The 22340-nt window shown below is 45.7% G+C and overlaps 1 protein-coding gene across 1 annotated transcript in view; it reads left to right on the top strand.

Annotated features, from left to right (window-relative positions):
* The window catches only part of RUFY1 (RUN and FYVE domain containing 1), a 372133-nt gene that overhangs the window by 341862 nt on the left and 7931 nt on the right, over positions 1-22340 (top strand). The window contains exon 17 of the mRNA XM_082252884.1: positions 15397-15474. Within this exon, the coding sequence (XP_082109010.1) occupies positions 15397-15474 (78 nt within the window). The remainder of the gene's footprint in view (positions 1-15396; positions 15475-22340) is intronic.

Genomic DNA, 22340 nt, shown 5'->3' with positions numbered 1-22340 from the left:
ATGCATTCTCTCTCTAGCCCGCAGGGAAGTTGCTGCAAAGCGGACCATGTCCCTCGCCAGACATGCATCCACTCTTCTTACTTGCAACAGGGCCCCTAGCTGCGCCTCCCTCTCCTGGAGCCAGCTGTTCTTCTTTGCCAGGTAAGAGAGTTGTCCCGCTGTCACATGCACGATCAACAGTCCTCTCCCCGATACATGTGCAAGTAAGGCCCACCATACTGTCTCCGAAGATAGTCCCACTGCCCCTCCCGGCATGGCTGACTGCAATCTTCACAGTATCACTGCAGTTGCTGTACAGAACAAATGTCCCGCTGTTATAAGCACGGTCAACCTCAGTCCATATAGCCTGCACACACACTTGGCCCCTGGCACTCTGCTCCACATGCCCCTGGCCGCTATTTTCTTCGTCCCCACCTGGACCTGCTGCAGCTTCTATTCACTGACATAGATCTCTTCCCTGCTCTCCAATACTTGATAGCAGAGTACATCTCATAACTGAAGTGAAAGGTTCCCGCCATTTTGCAGTACTGACTGGAATATTTCTGTTGCCACGGGCAACCTTCCATGTGCACATCAATCTTCATCCCACTCTCCCTGCCTCCTGCAGAGCTGACCTCACACTTGGCTTGAGTTTTGGAATAAAGTCCCGGACATAAAAATTTAGATTTTGAACTTTTCTTTTGGCCGTTGCCAAGGGCAACTGACCCAGTAACTCAAGGCGAAATCCCGGATGAGCCCCCAAATATAGCAGGATTCCCAGCGGTTTTGCTGGATATGGGTCCGCCTGGGTTACCGCTAGCAACAGCAGTACATTTAAGCATGTTTTCCAAGTGTGAGCATTTATTATTTATTTGTAAAAAGTGAACTTATCCTTTAACCACTTAAGGACCAAACTTATTTTTGACACATGTTGTTTACAAGTTAAAATCAGTATTTTTTGCTAGACCATTACTTATGTAGCAGGATTCCCAGCCGTTTTGATGGATATGGGTCCGCCTGGCTAGCAACAACAGCACATTTAATCATGTTTTCCAAGTGTGAGCACTGAGACAATGACCAGTCCAGTATCTTTGGGTTTTTGTATTTATTGAGAACTTGGATGGGAGTAGGGAATGAGTGGGATACTCCTTTGGCTCAACTATGAACAAATTGCTAGGGACAACTGAAAAATGCTGAGTGGCGCTGACTTGACGCTGGCTAGATGCCTGTTAACTTCAAACTAACTTTGGACTGCTTTCTTGAATAAAGAAGTCCTCTTTGAGCTCCCTTAAGCACTCCTTCTTGAGGTAGCTACTTGTACTACTGCTGCACTGCTGAACACTTCAGGGCCCACACCTGCACCCCCTTTCACTCACTTATCTTCAGGGCTTAGACTCTGGCACCCCCTTTTCTAAGCCTTCCTCTACTGATTATCTGGCTCCTGGATCCCTCTGACCTTCTGGAGTGGTCCCCTCTCCTAGGCAGACCCCTTGGCAGTTTTCAGTACTCACAATACTATTTTTCCTGGAAACTTCTGCCCAGCAGCTCCACTCGGTCCACAGCACACTGGATCCCTCTCTGCAGCTCAGCTCAACCTTCTTCCTCTAGGCAGATTTGTATAAAGTACTCGAAACCCATACTTGAGTAAAAGTACAAGTGCTCGATCAAAAAGTGACTTGAGTAGAAGTGGAAGTGCTCGATCAAAAAGTGACTTGAGTAGAAGTACTTAAATATTCAACATTTTTTGTACTTAAGTATTGCAAGTAGTTTTTTTTAAAAATGTTGCTACTCAAGTACTGAAAGTAAAAGTACCAGTAGTTTTGAAAAAAAAAATGCTACTCAAGTACTGAAAGTAAAAGTACAAGTACTGTGTTATGTAGTTATTAGAGAAAGAAGTCGAAAGTTTGAAAATCATATTGTTTTTTATTATTTCAAATGCAGCTTTTATTTATACATACAGTAGCATTTATTTTCGTACGCGCTGATAATACACATGTTTTGAGCTTCATGAAACCTGCCATCTACTGTTCTGGCAGTGGTAATTTTTATAATTGTAACGAGTAACTATGCAGCACAAAAAAAAAATATCGGAGTAGAAGTATTGAAATCATTGAAAAAATGTAGTGAAGTAAAAGTGGAATTAGGAGAAAAAAATTCTACTCTAGGAAAGTACAGATACCGCCTTTCGGTACTTAAGTACAGTAGTGAAGTAGTTCTACTTAGTTACTATACATCTCTGCCTCTAGGCCGACTTCCCAGGACACTAGCGCGGACAGGAGGAGAGACAGCCGTCACCCTCCTCCTGGGACTCTGCTTCCTGCCAAAGACGCTCTGTCATGTGCTCCCCTCAGACTTATACCCCATCCCAGGGTGCATTGCGGCAGGTTCCGCCCACTGAGACTAATATAAGCCCTGGGGTGCTATTGGTCAGGTTTCCTCCAATGCCAAACAAGTGCCCTCATTGGATACAATTGGGCGACTCCCCAGGCTCAACAGACACACCTGGAAGCACATGACAGCCTAACTGAATGATCAGGCCTCCCTCATAAGCAGACAGGGCCATAATATGCTCTTTGCTAGCACCTACCTAATATATATTATATTATATATATTTTTTTTTAGCAAAGACTGGAGAGTAAAATAGCGGTCGTTGCAATATTTGTTGTAACGTGGTATTTGTGCAGCGTTCTTTCAAACGCAATTTTTGGGGAAAAAAATAAATTTTGTTGAATTTTAAAAAAAAAAAAACGAAACAGTAAAGTTATCCCAATTTTTTGTATATTGTGAAACATAATGTCACACTGAGAAAATAGATACCCAACATGTTACTGTTTAAAATTGCGCACACTCGTGGAAAGGCGACAAATTACAATACCTAGAAATCTTGATAGAATTATTGCTTTGACGATTGCGGCAATACATCTCATGTGTGATTTGAACACCATTTCCATTTGCAGGCGCAACTTACGTATGCGTTTTCTTTCGTGTGCGAGCTCACGCAATGGGGGCACATTCCCTATTGTTTTTTATTTTTAACTGTTTTTTTTTAAAAAAAAATCTGATCACCTTTATTGCTGTCAAAAGGAATGTAAACATCCCTTGTGACAGTAATAGGCAGTGACAGGTACTCTTTATGGAGGGATCTGGGGCACTAAAAGACCCCAGACCCCTCCACTGCACTTTAAAGTATTCAAAATGCCGAAATCTGCGTTTCTTTTGTGTCTTTTTTCAACAATGGGACTTTGCGGGGGCTTTTTACCGATAGTTTGGCTTCACATAGGCGTCTCCTAATTGTTAAAGTACTCACATGTAACTTTAGACCTTCTTTGATCATCCTGGAGCTGATCATTGGCTGAGTCTTTGCTATTTTGGCTATTCTTCGATCCGTTTGAATGGTAGTTTTTCATTTTTGTTCCCCGTCTTTCTGGTTTTGGTTGCTATTTTAAAGCATTTGAGATAATTTTAGCTGAGTAGCCTATCAGTTTCTACATTTCTTTATGTGTTTTCCCCTCTTTAATCAGTACGCTGTTTTTCTGAACAATGTCTGGAATGACCCGTTTTACTCAGATACTCAGATTTTCAGAGAGAAATTAACTATATCCAGCATGTACAACATTTGCTGCCTTCATCCTTAAACAAGGGCCACCTGTTTGACACCTGTTTTTTCACAGACTGAATGACCTCACTAATTGAACTCCACATTGCTATTCTTTTGAACACACCCCTTTCAGTTAAAGTGGATGTAAACCCCATTCATGAAATTTGACATGGGCAGTGGTAGTGTTTACTTATCTCTCTTTAAAGTCCTAAGCCCAGTGGACTTCTCCTGCTCCGTTCTTCTGTTATCAGCATGATAACTTCTGACAAGTTTTCCATCAACTGAAATAAAACCAAGCTGATTTTTGTGTCGGGTGGGTGCTATAAATAGATGAGCAGAGAGCTGGTCTATTCAGAGCACAGCTCTTCATGTTTCTGATTATGTGGAGAGGGAGTGTGTGCCTTTCCTCCAATCAGCTGTCTCACAGTGTATGGCAAGAATCCACACCCACAGGTGAATCAGGAAGAGAAAATTCTTACAGGATGTGCACATTCTAAACCGTATAGAAAGCTGAAGACAACACATATACAAGTAAAACTTGTTTATGGAGATTTGTTTCATCTCTGTGTATCATCTGAGGCTGTTCAATTCACTGGGTATATGTGAGGGTTTACATCCACATTAATGCGAGCATGTCATGACTGTTGGGTTTGTTGTTTTTTTTTTTTTTTTACTCTACTACACATCTACTAGTAAATTATTGGCCATGTAGAAATATAATTTATACTAGACGTGTGCAGAACAGAAACATTTGTTTAATTTCATATAAATTTGTTATGTTACTAATTTATTTCCTTGATTCGTTTCGTATTTTTTTTTTTTTTTTTGGGTTAGGAGACCATTTATATCTGGCACCCATGGTGTTCACACTCATTAAGAGCCTGTTTACTACTTTGATAAAAAGAATCAGTCTTATCTGAGGGTGATGTCTTTCTTTTACCAGGAGTTAACAGCTTGTAGGGCAAAACATGGAGATACTCATTAGTAGCAGATACCAACTTGTTCACACTCCTGGGGTCCGAATGCCTAATAAACTACTCTATCTTAAAAAGCAGTCATCTGCTGGTGTTGGTCTACTGTGTTTTATCAAGTCCAAATTTAGCGCAGCTTCTACCAGGAAATTCTAGAGCACTCCATGCTTCCCTCTGCTGACCAGTTTTATGGAGATGCTGATATAATTTTCCAGCAGGACTTGGCACCTGCCCACACTGCCAAAAGTACCAATACCTGGTTTAATGATCCATGGTATCACTGTGCTTGATAGGCCTGCAAACTCGCCTGACCTAAGCCCCATAAAGAATCTGTGGGGTATTGTCAAGAGGACGATGAGACACCAGACCCAACAATGCAGATGAGCTGAAAGCCACTATTAAAGAAACTTGGGCTTCCATAATACCTCAGCAGTGCCACAGGCTGATCACCTCCTGCCATGCCCATTGATGCAGTAATTCATGCAAAAGGAGCCCCGACCAAGTATTGAGTGCATACTATACTGTATATGGACGTATTTTTCAGTAATCGAAAATTTCTGTATTAAAAAACTGAATTTTTGTAAAATCTTACCGCAAAATTCCTTTCTCTGAGTCCTCGGACAGTCGCCGCCCACTCATACAGTCTTCACCAATGGGTATTGACCTCTTATCCACAGGAGCAAGCTAGGCATAAGACTTGTTAAGAACAAAGCAATTTACATAGACATACCTGTAGGGGGCTGTTCCTTTGGTCCAATACCCCCCTGCTATCAGCCTTCCCAACTCAGTTTGGTAGCAAGCAGTTAAAGTCCATAAAACCCCCAAACGAGGGGCGGGGGTGGCGACTGTCAGAGGACTCAGAGAAAGGAATTTTACGGTAAGATTTTACAAAAATTCAGTTTTCTCTTACGTCCTCTGACAGTCGCCGCCCACTCATACAGCTTTCACCAATGGGATGTCCCAAAGCAGTGTAGACATAAAGGGGTGGGAAGCGCAACCGTCACAAAGCAACACAGCACCCAGGTCAGAGAAAGGAACCTTATCTGAACAGAAAGGTAAACCCTCTGGGTAACAAAAAAGCTCAACTGGAGCAACAACCCAAGAAAGCAAATAAACAAGGGGAAAACAATCCCAACAGTCAGGGACCGGCAAAGCCAGGGCCCCCTCAAGGCACTGCCGCACACAGAACTTTGCGGCCAAAGGAGGCATCTGCTGATGCCAGAACATCAAGATTGTGAAATTTGGAGAAGGTGTGCATGGACGACCAAGTCGCAGCCTTGCACACCTGGGCCACCGAAGCCTGATGCCGGAAAGCCCATGACGTGCTCACCACCCTGGTAGAGTGCGCCTTGACAGGGAAGGGCGGTACCCGTTCCTTAATCTAATAGGCCTGTACAATTGTCTGTCTGATCCATCTTGAAATGGTTGCCGCAGACGCAGCCGTACCTTTCCGAGGTCCCTCAAGAAGGACAAAAAGAGAATCCGACTTCCTAAAGGATTCAGTGGACGACAGGTAAACCCTGATCGCCTGGACAACATCCAAGGAATGTAAGGCAAACTCCTTAGGATGCTTAGGATTCGCACACAGCGAAGGTAAGACAACATCCTTGTTAAGGTGAAAATCAGTAACCACCTTAGGAAGGAAAGATTGGTTAGGTCGCAAGACCACCTTATCCCTTTGAACTACCAGGTAAGGGGAGCGGCAAGACAGGGCCGCTAACTCCGACACTCTGCGGGGCAGATGTGATCGCCACTATAAAGGCAACCTTTGTGACAGCAGAGGCAGAGAAATTTCCCTGATGTTTTCAAAGGGAGGACGTTGCAAAACTGACAGAACCAAGTTCAAGTCCCAAGGAGGTAAAGGCGCTCTCCAAGGAGGAGCCAAATGACGCACTCCTTGAACAAAGGTGCGTATCAAAGAGTTTGACGCCAAGGGGCGCTGGAAAAGGATAGCCAGAGCAGATAACTGGCCCTTAATCATAGTCAACACAAGGCGCTGGTCCACACCAGTTTGCAGGAAGGCCAACACCCTGGCCACCGAAAAGGAGCGAGGATGGATGCCCCTGGATTCACACCAGGCAAAATAGGCCTTCCAGGTACGGTAATAGATCTTACCGGACGAGGCCTTCCTAGCCTTGAGCAGGGTAGGAATGACCGCCGATGAGAGACCACGATCTCTCAGGACCTGGCTTTCAACAGCCATGCTGTTAAAGCCAGCGACTGTAAAGCAGGATGGAAGATCGGCCCCTGAGACAGCAGATCGTCCCGTAATGGGAGTCGCCATGGAGGCTCGACTACCAGTTGTATGATGTCGACGTACCAAGACCGGCGCGGCCAGTCCGGGGCCACCAGAATCACCAACTTCGGTTCCGAGACCAACCTGCGAAGGAACCTGGATAACAACTGAATCGGGGGGAAGGCATAAATCAGGCGATACTGATGCCAAGGCACCACCAGCGCATCAGAGGCGATTGCCAGAGGATCGCGTGTTCTTGCCACGAACTTTCCCACCTTGTTTTTTAGCCGAGATGCGAACAGATCCACATCTGGGGTTCCCTATCTCGCACACAGCATCTGAAACACCTCCGGGTGTAGGGACCATTCTCCTTGGTCCAGGGTCTGGCGGCTCAGATAATCGGCCTGCCAATTCTCCACACCTGGAATGTGAACTGCCGAAATCGCCGGGACGTGCGTCTCGGCCCAAGACAGAATGTTGGTCACTTCCCGGGCCGCCCGGGCACTCCTGGTGCCCCCTTGGTGATTGATGTAAGCCACTGCAGTGGCGTTTTCCGTCTGCACCCGCACAGGGCGGCCCCGAAGATGATCCGACCAACGGAGCAAGCACAGTCTGATCGCTCGCAGTTCCAATACGTTGATCGGCAGGGAGGACTCCTCCTCCGACCAAGTGTCCTGGGCAGACAGAATGCCCAGAACGCCACCCCAGCCCGACAGGCTGGCATCCGTGGTGATCACCGTCCACAATAACGGGCGGAAGGATTTTCCTCCCGTCAGAGCCGGGGACTGGAACCACCAGAGAAGATCCTCTCTGACGTGGCGACGTCTTTCCAAGGACTGAGGATGCCTGTCCCATCTGGCCAGGATCTCCGCTTGAAGAGATTGCGTGTGGAACTGTGCAAATGGTATTGCGTTGAAGGCTGACACCATAAACCCCAGGGACCGCATGCAGTCCCAGAGTGATGAGAAATCCTTGTCCTGGAGGGACCTTACCTCGTCCTGCAGAGTCCGGAGCTTGTCCTCCGGCAGAAAAACCTTTGCTTGGGCAGAGTCCAGGACCATTCCCTGGTAAGGGAGACGAACAGAAGGGGATAAGGTCGACTTCCGAACGTTGATGGTCCACCCGAACTCCTGTAGCGTCTGAACGGTAGTTGACAGATCGCGCAATAGACTCGGGCTGGCACTCGATCTTAACAGGAGATCGCCCAGATATCCCACGATCGCAATCCCCTGTGCCCACAACAGGGCCAGAACAGGAGCCAGCACCTTGGTAAACACCCTTGGAGCCGAAACGAGACCGAAAGGTAACGCCACAAACTGATAGTGATCCTCCGCGATTGCGAATCGGAGGAACCTCCGATGACCCTCGAATATGGGGATGTGTAAATACGCATCCATGAGGTCGATGGAAGCCAGGAAATCTCCCGGACTTAAGGAGGCCACCACCGAACGGAGGGATTCCATGCGGAACTTTTGAACCCGCACGAAGCGGTTCAGAGCTTTCAAGTCCAGAATCAGACTTGCCCGCCTTCCTGGGCACAGTGAACAGATTCGAGTAAAACCCCCAAAACCTGTCCCGATGAGGCACCGGGACGTACACACCTTGGGCGAGGAGATCCAGAACCGCCCGATGAAGTTCGTGCAAACGATCTGGGGTCGAATGAAGATTTGAGGGAAAGAATCTGTCCACTGGCCGCGAAAGGAATTCGATCTTGTATCCTGATCGAATGATTTCCTGAACCCACCTGTCCAGAACCCCGAGAAGCCAAGGTTCTAGGAAACCGGGCAGACATCCCCCCACCCCTGTAATGGGTGAGGCGGAAGGACCCGCCGCGCCGACGTGGGTGGATTTTTGCTTGACCACCCAGGGCTTCCGCTGACCACCCTGGCCCTTAAAGGGTTTCCCCTTGTCCTGTGCCTTGAAGGCACAAAAGGACCCCTGATTTGGTTTAAAGGAAGGGCCCCGCTTACCGCAGAAAATTTTACCCTTGGGGTTCTGGGGCAGCAGAGTGCTCTTGTCCCAGTGACCCCTTTAACCAACTCGTCCAGGGAATCCCCAAAAAGACGATTCCCCGCATATGTCTTTCTGGAAGTCTGGTCAGCCAACCAGCTCTTCAGCCACATTAAACGACGGAGCAGCACCGTGACACCAGACAGCCATGCTGCTAGAGGAGCCTCATCCAAGGCCGCGTCACACAGGTACAAAACCGCCAGATGCATCTGCTCCACCATCTCCACAGTAGTTGGAGGGGCGGAATCCGCCTCCAGAGTGCGTTTGAGCACCTGGGCCCAATCAGCCACAGCCTGAGAGACCATAACAGAGGCGAAGATGGGCTTCAGTAAAGAACCTCCACCATATACGCGTGGCGAGTAAGAGATTCCACCCGCCTATCCGTAGGGTCCCTGAACACCGGAGAATCCTCCGAGGGCATGAGAGTGGCCTTGTTTAACCTGGACACCGTGTGATCCGCTTTAGGGGACACGGTCCATCGCGAATCCGTAGGAGACGCGAAAGGGTAACGGAATTTAAACCGTTTTGGTACCACAAAAGGGCGCTTTAAATTACGTCATCGTTCGTTCACCGTTTCGTGAAACTCAGCGGGACAAGGAAACACCTGTGCCGCTTTCCGGGTTCTGCGAGTCTCAAAGGAAGACTGCTTACCCGGTGTGTTGGGCTCATCCTCTAAATGTAGTGTCTCTAACAGAAGCAATAGGCGCAGACACAGCAGCGCGTTCTTTAGCTGATTCAGGAGAAGGATCATCCTCCTCCTCCCCCTCCACATCAGAATGAAAGGACTGAGACCCCTCAGGGGGTAAACTGTCCAGGGCAACCATATCTGGCTCAGAATCAGAGAATAATGAAATCTTAGCTCTTTTTCTAGAACCCCGCTCTGACATCAATAAATCCACCTTGGACGCTAAAGTTGCAAGTGCAGCAGCAAGAGAAGGTGAAGATTCAGGAGTACCTGAATCATTCACCAAGGCTGGGGGGAATTTGCAGTCCTGGGACTCCATGAGAAAAATACTATGGAGCTGGCCCTTTAAGACGTGATCACGGCGACCCACTGCAATGCACCGCAATAAGGATTACACCAAGGCCCCCCCTGAGATGGGAAAAGCACAGAAAACAGAAGAATATTCCCCAAAACCAGCAAAAAGAACCCCCAGAAGTGTTACCACGCTGCTGGAAACGATCTCTGCATACAGGAAAGGAAGTGATGTCACCCGCTAGAGGCTGAACAGGAACTGGTCTAAGGGAAAATGGTTGCCAATGCATCTGAATGGGAGGCTCCGGGAAAATGGCCGCCGAACATGTGCAAAGAGAGCTGCAGAAAGTGCCCACAGTGAGGCCAGAGCAGCTGCTCATACCCAAAATGGCGGACCCGCGTTTTTTTGGGCCGCACCGCCATGTCTGCACCCCCAAACACACTGATAAAGTGGACAGGGATAGGGACCCCCCCACGGCGATACATGCACCAAGAGGCCCCCCGCAGGGACCGGGAGGGATGTGAGCCCCGGACACAGACATGAGGGGAGAGCACAGACATCAGCAGACTGTCATCCCCAAACAGAGGCCCCACACAGAAGTTACTTACCGCTCCATATGGCGTGGGCGCCTTGATATCGCGGGAACCCCCCACCCCAGATGGCGGGGGAGCAGTCAGCCGAAATAGGATGCGTCGTATGGTCAAAACCGCATGTTGAGGCATCCCGGCGAGGTAGCCACCTCGCAGGCTTTTGCCCCTGAGGACAGGGGCAGGTCATTTGCTAGGCCAGGGCACACGCATAGCCGGCTAAACGCTCGATGGCGGGCTGGGATTCCATAAGATCCTCTGTCCTGGAGTACCAGGACGACCAGTCCGATTCCCAGCTCCGCAAACAATGTAGTCTTCCGAAGATCCGACTAACTAAGCGCAGAACAAATAAAAAGCTAGTAGTGCAAAGAAAACACTTTTGCAGAAAATAAAAGTAATAAAACAGAAGAAAGGCTGAGACATGTAGCCCCAGCACAGGGATAGCCTATCTTACTCCTAACTAGGCAGGAGACAAACTGCGTTGGGAAGGCTCATAGCAGGGGGGTATTGGACCAAAGGGACAGCCCCCTACAGGTGTGTCTATGTAAATTGCTTTGTTCTTAACAAATCTTATACCTAGCTTGCTCCTGTGGATAAGAGGTCAAAACCCATTGGTGAAGACTGTATGAGTGGACGGCGACTGTCAGAGGACGGAAGAGAATTTTTTTTTATTTTATCGGTCTTATGTAATAATAGGATTTTTGTACTTACCATAAAATCCATTTCTCTGAGTTAATTGACGGACACAGCATTCCATATTCAGAACCATAGGGTTATATTGTCCCCTACAGGAGTAGGACACTAGGCAGAAAAATGACTTGGCTACCCCTATGGGCAGCCCTAGGTGGTATACATTCCCCTCTCTCCTATAGGCCTTCAGTTTAGTAACAAGGAGTGTCAGAAGTATCAAAACTCCATAGAGGGGTGGGTGTTGTGTCCATCAATAAACTCAGAGAAATAGATTTTACTGTTCGTACAAAAGACCTATGTTCTCTTTCGTTTATTGATGGACAGAGCGCTCCATATTCAGAACCATAGGGATGTCCCCAAGCAGTGTCAAACATGAGGAGTGGGACAACATAAAGTCCCAAGGCTAAACACAAGAGCCAACCATGTAACAGGAGCTCAACAAAAAAACAAACAAAGAGAGAACAGACCCTCTAAATAGCAGCCTGCAAAACCTTGCAGCCAAAGGAAGAATCCACAGATGCCATCACATCCACTTTGTAGAAGTTAGTGAAAGTGTGCACCGACAACCAAGTGGTTGCCTTGCAAACCTGCGCCACTGACGCCTAAGGACGGAAGGCCCAGAGAAAAAACTAAAGTCCTATAGCAGAGAGGGGGATGTATACCACCTAGGACTGCCCATAGGCATAGCCAAGTCCTTTTTCTGCCTAGTGTCCTACTCCTTTAGGGGGCAATAAAACCCTATGGTTCTGAATATGGAGTGCTGTGTCCGTTAATGAACGAAAGAGATTTAAATTTTCTAAGATACAGAATTTTGGGTTTTCGCTAGCTGTAAGCCATAATTCTCAAAATTAAAAAAAAGGAATGCTTGAAATAAATCACTCTGTGTGTAACCCATCTATATAAAATAACTGGATTTTTGACTTATTGTAAAATCCTTTTCTCTGAAGTTCCTTGACAGATGCAGCTCCATATTCTTCTTAACCATTGGGTTATGCTGCCCCCTACAGGAGTAGGACATTAGGCAGGAAAAAACTTTACCATGCCTATGGGGAAGTCCCTAAAGGCATACACCCACTCACTCTGCTATAGGATTCAGTTTTGTTGCAAGCAGTGTCAGAAGTAAAAAAAAACCCCAACCCACTCAGAAATAGAGGGGCGGGGTGCTGCGTCTCTCAATGAACTTCAGAGAAAAGGTTTTTCACGTTAAGTCAGAAATCCAGTTTTCTCTATCGTTCATCGACAGATGCAGCTCCATATTCTTCTTAACCATTGGGACGTCCCAAAGCAGTAGTTGCATGAGGGGTGGGAAAACAATGCAGAGAAAGAACATAATTCCCCAAAGACTAAACTTAGCCAACCAGGTACCATGGAGCTCACCTAGAAACAACATACAACCTCAAAGAGAAAAAATTGCTCTTTTAAACCGCAGCCTGCAAAACCTTGCGGCCAAAAGAAGCCTCCGAGGATGCCAACACATCTACTTTGTAGAATTTAGGGAATATGTGCACAGGTGACCAAGTTCCGCCCTGCAAACTTGTATTACTGACGCCTGATGGCGAAAGGCCCAAGAGGCACTCAGCGCCCTAGCAGAATGCGCCTTCACAGGGAAAGGTGGAACCTGACCCTTAAGTGAATACGCCTTTACCACCGTCTGCCTGATCCATCTGGATAAGGTCGCAGCAGATACAGCCAATCCCTTCCGAGGTCCTTCCGTGAGGACAAAAGGAGAGTCTGATTTCATGAAAGACTCAGTAACCACCAGGCAAACCCTAATTGCCTGAACCACAGCCAAAGGATGCAAGGCAATTTCCTTGGGATGCTTGGGCTTAGGACAGAGTGAAGGCAGCACAATGTCTTCATTCAATGGAAATCAGAAACCACCTTCGGAAGAAACGACTGATTAGGTCGAAGTACCACTTAATCTCTGTGGTCCACCAGAGAAGAACGGCAGGACAGCGCCGCAAATTCAGACACTCTGCAGGCAGAGGTAATAGTCACCAAAAAGGCTACCTTCTGTAACAGTGTAAGCAGAGGTATCTCCCTAAGTTTTCAAAGAGAGGTTGTCGAAGAACAGACAGTACCAAGTTAAAGTGGAGTTCCACCCTTAAAAGACACTTTGCCCCATCTGCTTGATCTGTGTCACCTGAAAAATAAATGGATAATCATGATTTTTTTTTTTCTTTACCTTGTTTTAGAAAATATACTCACCTTACTGCCTCTTCCTCTCTCTCTTCGGCCGTGGCCCGCGCCATAACTTTCTGCTTGCATTGATTCCTGGGAGCTGAGCGCCATCGCTCCCAGGAATCAATGCGCCTGCACCGGCCCCGCTCGTCAATTCCGGTTCAGGCACGTCATTCACTGCTAAACAGCTTCTGGGCATGCCCAGAAGCTGTGCAGGAATAACGTGCCTGCATTGGACATGACGAGCAGGGCCGGTGCAGGGCATTCTGGGACGAAGAGGACACAGAAGAGGATGCGCTGGCTTCAGCTGCCCACAAGTGAGATGGCAGCGCTGGACAAGACATTTTCAAGGTAAGTATTTCTTCTAAAAGGTAAGTGCGACCTGGGACAGTTCAGAGGCTATCCATTGTGGAATGCACTAGCCCTGACTGTCCCGGGGGTATTTTTATTAAAAAAAACTTTCCGAGGGTGGAACTCTGCTTTAAGATCCCACGGAGGTAACGGGGATTGGAGGAGCCACACGACACACTCCCGTGATAAAAGTGCAAATGAAAGAATGCGCAGCTAAAGGGCTTTGAAAAAACTCTGCCAAAGCCGACACCTGACCTTTAATAGTACCCAAGGCCAACCCCTCTTTGGAGGAAAGACAATATCCTAGCCACTGAAAAGAAACATGGATGCACCTTAATCGATTCACACCATGAGATTACGATTTCCACGTACGATAACTCTTCCTGGAGGTAGATTTTCTAGCCTTTAACAGTGTAGGAATCGCAGAAAAACCCCTATCCTTCAATACCTGACTTTCAACAGCCACACCGTTAAAGCCAGCGACTGTAAAGCAGGATGCAATTTCGGCCCTTGAGACAATAGATCTTCCCTGAGAGGAAGTCTCCAAGGAGCATCGGCGACCAACCTTACCAGATCTGCATACCAAAATCGGCGAGGCCAGTCTGGGGCCACCAGAATGAACAGAATCTTTTCCACCTCTATTCAGCACAGAAGCCTTAGCTGAAGTTTCAGCGGAGGAAACACATGAATCAGCCGATACTGACCCCAAGGAGAAAAAGATGAAACGCTGAGACGCCTTGTGCAGGGGCCATACTAAGGGGCCCCACTTCTCTGTATCGTTCCATCTGTAGTATGTGTCCTGCCTATACGAGGACCAATGACAATTGGGTGGGCGCCACTCCGGAAAGACTACCTCTCCATTCGGGGTGGGGGTGCTGACGGCCAAGGGGCATGCTGCGACTCAGGCCAAACCAGGTAGTGTGCATCCCGGGGAGGTGTTTCACTCGCGGGCCAACCCCGGTCCATTGGGGCTTTGTCGTGGTGAGGCCTAGCATGGGGCTATAACCTGTACACACTCGCTGGCCGGACTGGGAGACCTTAAGGATCTAGGATATCTAGTCTGAAACCCAGTCCGGCTGTTAATTGCAGTTCTCTCAGGAACATAACTAGCTAAAAATTAAAATTTTAACAAAGATTCCCTTTAAAATAAAAAAAAAAACAAGCTAAGACTGAAGTCCCAACCAGGAACTAGGTCCTACTCCTAAATTAGGCAGAAACAAACTGGATTCCAATAGCAGAGTGAGTGGGTGTATGCCTTCAGGGACTGCCCCATAGGCATGGTAAAGTTTTTTTTTTCCTGCCTAGTGTCCTACTCCTGTAGGGGGCAGCATAACCTAATGGTTAAGAAGAATATGGAGCTGCGTCTGTCAATGAACGTGAGAAAAAGGAGTTTTACTTTTTGAATTGTATTACTGAAATAAATTAACTTTTTAATGATTTTCTAATTTTATGAGATGCTCCTGAATATTTCTCCATTCAAATTAACAGCACAAATGGATGAATCTCCCCTGCTGTCTGTTATATTCTCACAGCCAACACCTGGATGCTGTTACTGTTCGGCTGACAATTTTCCACCCAGCTCCTTTGACAAAAGTTGATTTTTGTCGGGCCAGATGGTGCTGAGAGGAATTGCCTTTAATTCGAGCCACGTATAGCAGACTTTATCCTATAAATCAGAATCTACATTGCCTATCTCTATAATGAAAAAAGACAAGAATAACCATATAAATAGATACAGTAATTGAAGATGAACTAATTTGTTTACTGATATGACAGTATTTGGCCATTTTTAATTCATAATCTTTTTATTTTTTAGGGTCATACATGGCTAAAGGATGATGAAGCAAGAGGTTGTAAGCAATGTAATAAAGAATTTTCCATTTCAAGACGAAAGGTGAATATTCAAAGCAAACATAAAAACAGGTTTTGAACATTGAACAACAAAGGGACTTCCAGCACTAACTGTGATATCTCTCACTCTCAGGAATGAATAAAGTCAAATTACCTTGAGGTGCTGCTGCTAATTAATGCTGATTCAGCATACGTCAGTGCATGGGGGGAGGGGCAGCAGCACTATCCCACGGTACATAGTCTACAATGTAACTCAGGCAGACTTGATGGAAAACCTTGAAAAGTTTATTTATAAAAAATATATAGTGATGATTAAAACATAATAGAATGTGTTCCAAACCAGATCTGTGGCCGTTGCTGGGGGTCACAGGATGACCGAGCCGCTGGGTGAGCCGGAACTGTCTACCCAGGCAAGTGCAGTAATCAATAGATTACTGTCACTTCCAAAAAACACAAATCACACAAAACCGCTGCGTTAGCAGAGTCAGGCCTGATCTCTGCTAGCACTAGCAGTTTTTTTTGTAGCGACCAAATAGTCCTTGACAACCAGGTGCTTTTTTACCTGTTAGTCACACTACTGTACCTTTAAATTTAGTTGATAAAATGTCCAAACGGTGGTACAGTAGTGCAGAGGCCTACAGTATACTGACCATGTCAGATGAGAGCGATGGGGAAGCCTTACTGGCAGAATCAGGGTCAGTATACGAACCTTGAGAGAACAGCAGGTCCCTAACAAATAGCTCCGACGACGGATGGGTCCCTGCTAAGGTCAGGCATACCCGACCCCATTCTGGAGTTGCTGAGATGCAAGAACACTTCTTGTGATCTGGCAAGCACGAGCGGCCTAGTACACCCTGGACCTAGAACAACCAGCACTGCAGTAACACTTGGTGACGTGGTGAGTCCCATAAGTGCAGTTGAAGCTGGTGCGGTGGCTAGCACGAGTAGTGGCCCGCAGCCACCGCGTATTTCGAAGACAGGCCCGTAGAGCCCATAGTGCCCTCCCTGAAGCGCTGGCATATCCTAATTGGCAGCCCACAGATTCTACAGCGCCCGTATTTCCCACATTCACTGCCCAACCCGGAATTTGAGTGGAAACAGCTGGTTTTAATCCCCCTAATTTTTTTGAGCTCTTTCACTGAAGATCTTTACAGATCTATTGTGGATCAAAGTAATTTGTATGCTAGTCAATTTATTACCACCAATCCAAATTTGCCCCTTGCCAGAGAATTCGGCTGGAATCCTATAACGGTTTCCGAATTTAAGACCTTTCTGGGCCTATCCTTCAACATGGACATTACAAAAAAGAGTGAATTGCAGTTATATTGGTCTACTGACCCAATTCACCAAATGCACGTGTTCTCTGCTGCTATGTCCAGGGCTCGATACGAACAAATATTTTGGTTCATGCATTTCAACGACAATGAACTCTCTCGTCCTCAGGGAGACCCTGAATATGACTGGCTCCACAAAATTTGGCCCCTCGCAGACCACTTCAATCAGCGGTTTGCAGCCTTGTTTACCCCCGAACAAGATGTCTGCGTTGACAAGTCCCTGATAAAGTTTACTGGCCACCTTTAAATCAAACAGTATCTCCCCAGCAAGTGTGCCAGATACGGGGTAAAACTGTATAAGCTGTGTGTCAGGGCCACAGGCTATACAGTTAGTTTCCGTGTCTACGAGGGAAAAGATAGCACTGTGGAGCCCCCCGACTGCCCAGACTATATAGGGAGCAGCGGTAAGCTAGTTTGGGACTTGGTGTCACCCTTATTCGGAAAGGGGTACCACTTGTACGTGGACAATTTTTATTCGAGCGTGCCACTTTTTAGACACATCTTTCAATTACAAATTGGTGCTTGTGCGATCTAATCGCCGGGGCTTCCCCAACGGCTAGTAAATGCCCCACTGAGTCCGGGGGAGAGAGCCTGCTTGTCATGTATACCCGCCATTAAATAAGTAGGTTTGGATGTTTGGGCAGTTATGGTGCGTATACTACACAATTTTCCTGCAGAGATTTCTGTTAGGTTCTCTTTTTTTCATTCAGCCCACAGGCTGCATGAAAAAAAAAAAAACCTACACTATATGCCAAACAAGGACCAGCGAGTGGTTGAGTGGTTATACCAGGATGATGCCTGCAGATTTAGGCATCATCTTGGTATCTTTTTAACAGCCAGCGGTCGGCTTACATGTAAAAGCAATCCTAGCGGATAATTGGCCTCTAGACTGCTTTTATAAGCAGTGGGAGGGGACTCCCCCCCCCCCCCCCCCTCCAACCGCCTTCCGCGTTTTTTCTCGGGCTCTCTTGTCCCACCTGTTAACCCGAGACTGCATCCGGTGGTTCACTTATCTAACCATAGAGCTGATTGGAGATGAGAATGGCTCCAATCATCTCAATGGCCTAAGATACCGGAAGCTACGAGCGTTTCATGACTTCTATTTCGCCAGAAATAATCAGCGCCATTGGGAAAGCATTTTATCACACCAATTTAGGTGTGCTCAGATGCGTTAACCACTTGCCGACCGCTCACATGGAGGGTACTGCGGCAAAGTGGCTCTCATGGGTCTGGCGACGTAGACCTACGTCGCTGGATCCCGCCCCCTCTCGGCGGCGCACGCGTGCCCCTGGAGGGCCAGGGGAGGAGAGGCGGTGATCACCCCCGCTCTTCCCCGATCGTCGGGGACAGAGTGAGGAAATCCGCCTACTTGTGTAAACAAAGCGGGCGGATCTCCTATGTGACAGACAGTGACAGATTACAGGATTCAGCATATCTGAACCTGCGATCTGTGTCTCTGTCACACAACCCCCTCCCCCCACACACGTCAGTAAGCAAGAGGCATATGGATCGTATGTCTCTTTGATGATCTAACAAGCTACGCCCCCTGACAGAATCACGCCCCTAGGGTCACACTTAACCCCTTGATCACCAACAGTGTTAACCCCTTCCCTGCCAGTGTCATTATTACAGTAACAGTGCATATAGCACTGATTACTGTAGTAATGTCACTGGTACCCCCAAAAGTGTAAAAAATGTCAGTCAGTGGTCTGATCTGTCCGCCGCAATGTCGCAGTCCCGCAAAAAAACAAATCGCAGATCGCCGCCATTACTAGTAAAAAAAAATAAACAATAAAAATGACAAATCTTTCTGAAAAAACTTTTTTTTTTAGACATGTAGCTAAATACATTTTGGCCTAAATATATGACAAAAATTTAATATATTGGATATTTTTTAACTGTCAAAGTAGAAAATGTCAATTTTTTTTGCAAAATTTTAGCTCTTTTTTTTAAATTAATATCGCAAAAAATGAAAAGCGCAGAGGTGATCAAATACCACCAAAAGAAAGCTCTGTTTGTGGGGAAAAAAAGGACGTAAATTTCGTTTGGGTATGGCGTTGCATGACCGCGCAATTGTCAGTTAAAGTCGCGCAGTGCCAAGTTGCAAAAAGTGGCCTGGACGTTAAGCAGGAAAATCCTCCAGTCCTAAAGTGGTCAAGGTCAGAGGAGAGATCTAAAAGACCCCAATTTTTTTTTTAAAAAAGAGTACCTGTCACTACAGATTGCTATCATAGGGGATATTTAAATTCAATGTGATAACAATAAAAATGATAAAAAAAAAATAAATTAAAGTAAAGGTATCAAAATAACATAAAAAAGCAAAATAAATAAAAAAAGAAAAATTTAAATTTTACCAAACAATTCGGAATTATATAGTGTATTTCTTCATTAAATATTAAAAAAAAACTATTTTTCCGCAAAAATTGCGTTTGGAAAATCTGTGCGCAAATACCTTGTGACAAAAAAAATTGCAACATCCACCATTTTGTTCTGTAGGGCCTTTGCTTTAAAAAAATATATAATGTTTGGGGGTTCAAAGTAATTTTCTAGTAAAAAAAAATATATTTTTTCATGTAAACAAAAAGCCACAGAAAAGGCTTGGTCTTCAAGTGGTTAGAAGAGTGGGTGATGTGTGGCTAAGATTGAGCATAAAATGCCAGGACAGTTCAAACACCCCCAAATGACCCCTTTTTGAAAAGTAGACACCCAAAGCTATTTACTGAGAGGCATATTGAGTCCATGGAGTATTTTATATTTTGCCCTAAGTTTCGGGAAGGTGACAATTTGTTTTTTTTACACAAAGTTGTCACTAAATGATATATTGCTCACGCATACCATGGGTATATGTGAAATGACACCCCAAAATACATTCTGCTCCTTCTCCTGAGTACAGGGATACCACATGTGTGAGACTTTTTGGGAGCCTAGCTGTGTACGGGACCCCGAAAACCAATCCCCACCTTCAGGTTTTCTAAGGGCGTAAATTGCTTATTTTACCTCCGCACTACCTGTCACAGTTTCAGAGGCCCTGAAATTTCAAGCTAGCACAAAACCCCTCCAAATGACCACATTTTGCAAAGTAGACACTCCAAGCTATTTGCTGAGAGGCATGGTGAGTCTATGGAATATTTTATATTTTGCCACAAGTTTCGGGAAAATTATTATTATTATTTTGTTTTTTTTTTTTACACAAAGTTGTCACTAAATGATATATTACTCACACATGCCATGGGTATATGTGAAATGCCACCCCAAAATGCATTCTGCTGCTTCTCCTGAGTACAGGGATACCGCATGTGTGAGACTTTTTGGGAGCCTAGCTGTGTACAGGACCTCGAAAACCAATCTCCACCTTCAGACTTTCGAAGGGCGTAAATTGTTGATTTCACTCACTAACTCTCACAGTTTTGAAGGCCATGAAATGCCAAGATAGCACAAACCCCCCCTCCCCCCCCCCCCAAATGACCTAATTTTGCAAAGTAGACACCCCATGGTATTTGCTAAGATGCATGGCGAGTATTTTGCAGCTCTCATTTATTTTGGAAAATGAAGAAAAAACAGGAAAATGCATTTTTTCCTCTTTTTTTTAAATTTCCAAAACATTGTGACAAAAAGTGAGATCTGCAAAACACTCAACATGCCTCTCCGCAAATAGCTTGGAGGGTCTACTTTGCAAAATGGGGTCATTTGGGGGGGGGGGGGTTTGTGCTATCTTGGCATTTCATGGCCTTCAAAACTGTGATAGGTAGGTGTGAAATCAACAATTTACGCACTTGGAAAGCCTGAAGGTGGCGATTGGTTTCGGGGTCCTGTACTCGGCTAGACTGCAAAAAAGTCTCACACATGGGGTATCCCCATACTCAGGAGAAGCAGCAGAATGTATTTTGGGGTGTCATTTCATATATACCCATGGCATGGTTGAGCAATATATCATTTAGTGACAACTTTGTGTAAAATAAAAATAAAAAAAATAATAATTTTCTCGAAACTTGTGGCATATTCCATGGACTCACCATGCCTCTCAACAAATAGCTTGGAGTGTCTACTTTGCAAAATGGGGTCATTTGGGGGGGTTTTGTGCTATCTTGAAATTTCAGGGCCTCTGAAACTGTGACAGGTAGTGCGGAGGTGAAATGCACAATTTACGCCATTAGAAAACCTAAAGTTGGTGATTGGATTTCGGGGTCCCGTACACAGCTAGGCTCCCAAAAAGTCTCACATATGTGGTATCCCTGTACTCAGGACAAGCAGCAGAATATATTATGGGGTGTAATTACACATATGCCCATGGCATGCGTGAGCAATATATAATTTCAATGACAACTTTCTTTTTTTTTAGTCATTTTTCAAACACCTGTGACAAAAAAATTAAACATTCAATGAGCTCAACATGCCTCTCACTACATTCCTTAGGATGTCTACTTTCCAAAAAGTGGTAATTTGGGGGGGTTTGTACTGCCCTGCCATTTTAGCACTTCAAGAATTGAGATAGGCAGTCCGAAATTAAAGCTGCGTAAATTCCAGTATTTACACCATAGTTTGTAGTCGCTATAACTTTTGAGCACACCAATAAAAATACGCTCATTGAGAATTTTTTTGTCAAAGACATGTAGCTAAATACATTTTGGCCTAAATATATGACAAAAATTGAATATATTGGATATTTTTAAACTGTCAAAGTAGAAAATGTCAATTTTTGGCAACATTTTCGCTCTTTTTTTTATTAATATCGCAAAAAATAAAAAGAGCAGAGGTGATCAAATACCTCCGTTAAAGTCGCGCAGTGCCAAGTTGAAAAAAGTGGTCTGGACGTTAAGCAGGAAAATCCTCCGGTCTTAACCACTTGCTGACCGCCGCACGACTATTTACTGCGGCAGTCAGCCCCCTACAGGCAAAACGACGTAGGGCTACGTCGCTCGCCCACGAGCCTCTAGGAGTCGAGCGCGCGCCGCTCATTCACTAACATCCTGCGCGAGTGACCGGTGGCTCCGATGTCCGCCGGTCACTCGCGATCTCCTACTGGAGAGGGAGAAAGGCAGGCGGCTAATGTAAACAAAGCCGCCTGTCATTCTCCCTGGTGTAACTGCAGAGATCATACGATCCTGCTATGTAGGATCGTATATCTCTGTGGTTACATCACAAGCCACGCCCCCCCACAGTTAGAATCACGCCCCTAGGGATACATTTAACCCACTGATCACCAATAAAGTTAACGCCTTACCTGCCAGTGCCATTTTTACAGTAACAGTGCATATTCATTGCACTGATTACTGTAGTAATGTCACTGGTACCCCCAAAAGTGTCAAAAATGTCAGTCAAGGGTCCGATCTGTCCGCCGCAATGTCGCAGTCCCGCCAAAGAAATAGCAGATCGCCGCCATTACTAGTAAAAAAAAAAAACAATAAAAATGACATAAATCTTTCCCGTAGTTAGTAGACGCAATAAAAAATTTGGTAAAAATTTTTTTTTTACCAAACATATGTAGCAGAAAACAAATTGGCCTAAAATGTAAAAAAATTGTGATTTTTACTTTTTTTTTTTTGGGAATTTCATATAAAAAAAAATGGGAAAAATA

This window comes from Pelophylax lessonae, assembly GCF_965119305.1.
Source record: "Pelophylax lessonae genome assembly, chromosome: 4".
Classification (NCBI taxonomy): domain Eukaryota; kingdom Metazoa; phylum Chordata; class Amphibia; order Anura; family Ranidae; genus Pelophylax; species Pelophylax lessonae.
Note: the sequence above shows the minus strand (reverse complement) of the source record. Positions and strands in the feature narration are given on the sequence as shown.